At 47.4% G+C, this 3531-nt stretch overlaps 1 protein-coding gene across 1 annotated transcript; it reads right to left on the bottom strand.

The window, feature by feature from the left end:
* Nucleotides 1–2841: 2841 nt before the first annotated feature.
* Nucleotides 2842–3274, bottom strand: H310_04223 (hypothetical protein; the record flags this gene model as incomplete). Its single annotated transcript, XM_008868475.1, has 2 exons — nucleotides 2842–2953; nucleotides 3048–3274. The coding sequence occupies 2 exons, from the start codon at nucleotides 3272–3274 to the stop codon at nucleotides 2842–2844; spliced, it is 339 nt and encodes a 112-aa protein (XP_008866697.1).
* Between the last annotated feature and the right edge of the window lie 257 nt (nucleotides 3275–3531).

The following is a 3531-nucleotide window of genomic DNA, read 5'->3' as shown; positions in this document are numbered from 1 at the left end:
CTCGGACATTCTCGCAAAGCATGGTCTCTCAGATTGCAATGCAACCTCGACTCCCCAAGAATGCACTCTGTCACTCAAATCCCTTGGTCCTTCCGACTCGCCACCTGAGTTGCCTTTCCGCAATGTGGTGGGCGAACTACTCTACCTGTCCACGACTACAAGGCCAGATATCGCATATACAGTAACATTGCTCTCAAGACACCTAAACGACCCACGCCCTGAACACACTCGAATGGCAAAACGCGTTTTACGTTATCTCAAGGGCTCCAAAGATGATGGATTAATTTACACAAAGTCCAATGCCAAAACGTTCCAAATTGAACTTTTTGTTGATGCTGACTACGCGAACGACTCTCAAACAAGACGTTCAACCTCCGGCTTTCTACTGTACCTCAACAGCTGCCTTATCAGCTGGAAGTCAAAGCTCCAAAACATCGTTGCTCTATCCACGTCAGAAGCTGAATACATCTCAATGGCATACGGTCTCCAAGAAGCTCTCTGGCTGAAGTCTCTCCTAGAAGAACTCAAATTGCCCTTATACTTACCAATCATCGTTCACGAGGACAACCAAAGCACAATCAAGATGGCCGAAAACCCAACGTTGCAACAACGCACCAAACACATTGACGTCCGACACCACTTCATTCGCGACCTGGTCAAGCAACGCATCATCAAGATCCAATACTGTGCAACCAACGACATGATTGCCGACATGCTCACGAAAGCACTGCCGAAACCAAAGTTCGAGCAACACAAGAGCAATATTGTCTCCCCCAAGCAACAATCAACAAATGCAGAAAGCCACGATTAGGGGGGAATGTTGAGACAATCTGGTCGTCAAATATTTGGCCAACCAATCATTTTGCATACCTGCATTTAGTCATCTATAACAATCACAGCGGACGTGGCCGATGTACGCGACGAAGTTGTCGATCGCAAGCTTGAACTGGAGTCGTGGCTCAGCTGCGTCTACATCGAGCGTGAGAACGTGGTTTATGCGGACGAGGAATACTCTGCCAAAGGCTTGCAACACCTCCTGCGTCAGGGGCCGCTTCTTCCGCCACAAGTATTTCGCGAGCGACGCCGTCGTTGGCATGACTTGCATCGTGGGCTTGGGCGTCCAGGAATGTCTATAGCGTGAAGACATTGTGAGTATTTATTGCCCAGCCAATTACGCATTTGCGACGACTGGACCATCGTTTGATAGACAAGAGCTCGCATGCCATTTGCATGGAGTGGTTCAACGACTCTTCGATCGTTTGCTTTGACGCTGCGGTCACCGAGGGCTTTCGAGGCATGTTCGATAAGGATGGTGTTGAAACCGCAATATTTTTTTCCAGTCTGATCGTGTTATTGCGCAATATTGATGATTTGTTCATGAGCCCAATCCAATTGTGCAATTTTTTTCATCCAATCATTGCACTTTTTATTGTCGGTCGTCCAATCCCCTGGTCAAAATTTGTCCGTTTGATGTCGGATGCCATGTACTGTACACATGTGCAAAATAATGCAATAATCATACCGTCTAGTTTATTTCAGTTTAGACAGGTGATATGACACAACCCGACGACTCTCCGATCACATTTGCGTCAATTCTATTTTAATTCAGTTTAGATATAAAAATCTCAAGTCAAAGTCTACCGACGACGACATCACAAAATTATCAATTGTCAATAGAAATATAATTTACGATGCATAAAGTTCTGGAGAAATTTGAACAAAAAAATACAATAAAAAACAGAAGTTTATAAAATTCAAAATTCATCAAAAATACAATACAAAACAGAAGTTCATAATATTCAAAATTCATCCTCGCCAATGTCTTGGGCTGAATCAATGGTGACATCAATGTAGCAGCTTGCAACGAGGGATGCCATCGTTTCCTCGTCGACCGTGTCGTCTTCAACGATTAACTCACCTTCGTCACTGGCCGACGTCACGCTGTCCGCAAGTCTGCACTTTGAAAAGCCACTCAATATGACACTGGTAGGCAGGCCAGACCAAACCTTTGTGATCCAACTCAGAATTCCATGTCGATTAGAAGACGGCTGCAATTTGAAAGGGCCCCCGCATACTCAGCTGGCAACCTCTTGCTGCTTGATGGTGTCGATCCACATCGTTCGCAAGCGTGCCTTCAGAAGCCGGATCCATGAAACGTCAGTCGGCTGGCACACCCAGATGAATCTCGGTGGTATATTCATCAACTCGACATTTAATTCATGAGCGTAGGCGACAACGTCCGAGCTGAAATGCGCCGAGAAATCATCCCAAAGCACCTTCTTGGACTCTCGATCGGGCCTTGTGGCGAAGTGAAATCGTAAGAAGGCAATCGACAGGCCGCTGTTCCACCACGCGGTTGGATTTCCATGAATCTGACATCCCATCTCATCTTGCAGTGGCTGCACTTGTCGCCAAACCGTCTTTCCGAAACCATGGCGCATGGTCAAGTTCTCATGAACGACGGCCTTCACTTTCGACTGCGCTGTCTTCAGTACCACGACGAGGGGATACTTGTTGCCAGCAGAGTCCCCCATGACCATTGCGGTCGCACGGTCTTTCGTCTTGCCTTCGCACCGCACCCACACGGTTCTCTCACCACGCTGGTTGATTGTCCTGGTTGGTAAGTACTCATATTTGATGGCTGTCTGATCGGCGTTATAGACGACATCAATTCCAAGTGCCGTCATGAAGTCACGAACGCGTTGGGAGAACTCACGAAGCACCGTCTCGCCCTCGCCTGCCGTATCCTGACCTTGGCGGGTCCTGCAGCGCGTCGACAAGTTGAATCGCTTCTTGAACCCGCGCATCCAATGCCGACTCGGTAAGCTCAACGTCAACTGCTTACTCCAATGCCATGAGCTGAAGCATCTTTGGCGTCACAGGCACTCCGTCGGTACGCATGGTTTGGACCCATCCTGCCAGCTGCTCCTCAACTTCTGACGGCAGAGTCATCCTGTGCCCGTCGTGCGTGTGATCATGTGGGTCGAAGTGCGTGGGCAAGAGGCCATTTTCATGATATGATCTCGTTATTTTATCCAACCATACACTTTCCTTCGTGCAGTCTCCCGGGCAGCCTCGACCAGTGGGTAAAGTGCGTGTTGAGCGTCTCTTGCATCCCAATGCTTTCAATGGCATCAATCACCTCTTTCTTCTTCTGGAACGTTATGTACAAGCACTTGAACTTCTTTGGTGGCTTCTTCTCGCCATACTTCGACACTGGGCGCCCTCGAGGCATTAGAAAGTGCTCCGTTCTGGCCGATATGTCGTGGCGCATTTCGCGCGCATAAAACCTCTCAAAATAATGTCACCTCTATAAATTGATACTTTATTGATATTCGAGGTACTTATTCAGTATTAAGGATATTCTTCGCGCGAAGGAGTACTCGGGACAATAAATATAGTTGGCCTTGCGCATTCATTACATTTTAGAGGAGTCCTAACTGAAATATCCATCTAAACTGATATAAACTTGACGGTATCATGTCATGCAAACAGTCCGTTGGAACATTCAATACTAAGGTAACGTATCAA

This window comes from Aphanomyces invadans (genome assembly GCF_000520115.1).
Source record: "Aphanomyces invadans strain NJM9701 unplaced genomic scaffold supercont1.6, whole genome shotgun sequence".
In the NCBI taxonomy this organism is placed as follows: Eukaryota; Oomycota; class Saprolegniomycetes; order Saprolegniales; family Verrucalvaceae; genus Aphanomyces; species Aphanomyces invadans.
The sequence above is the reverse complement of the archived record's forward strand: the minus strand, read 5'-3'. Positions and strand labels throughout refer to the sequence as shown.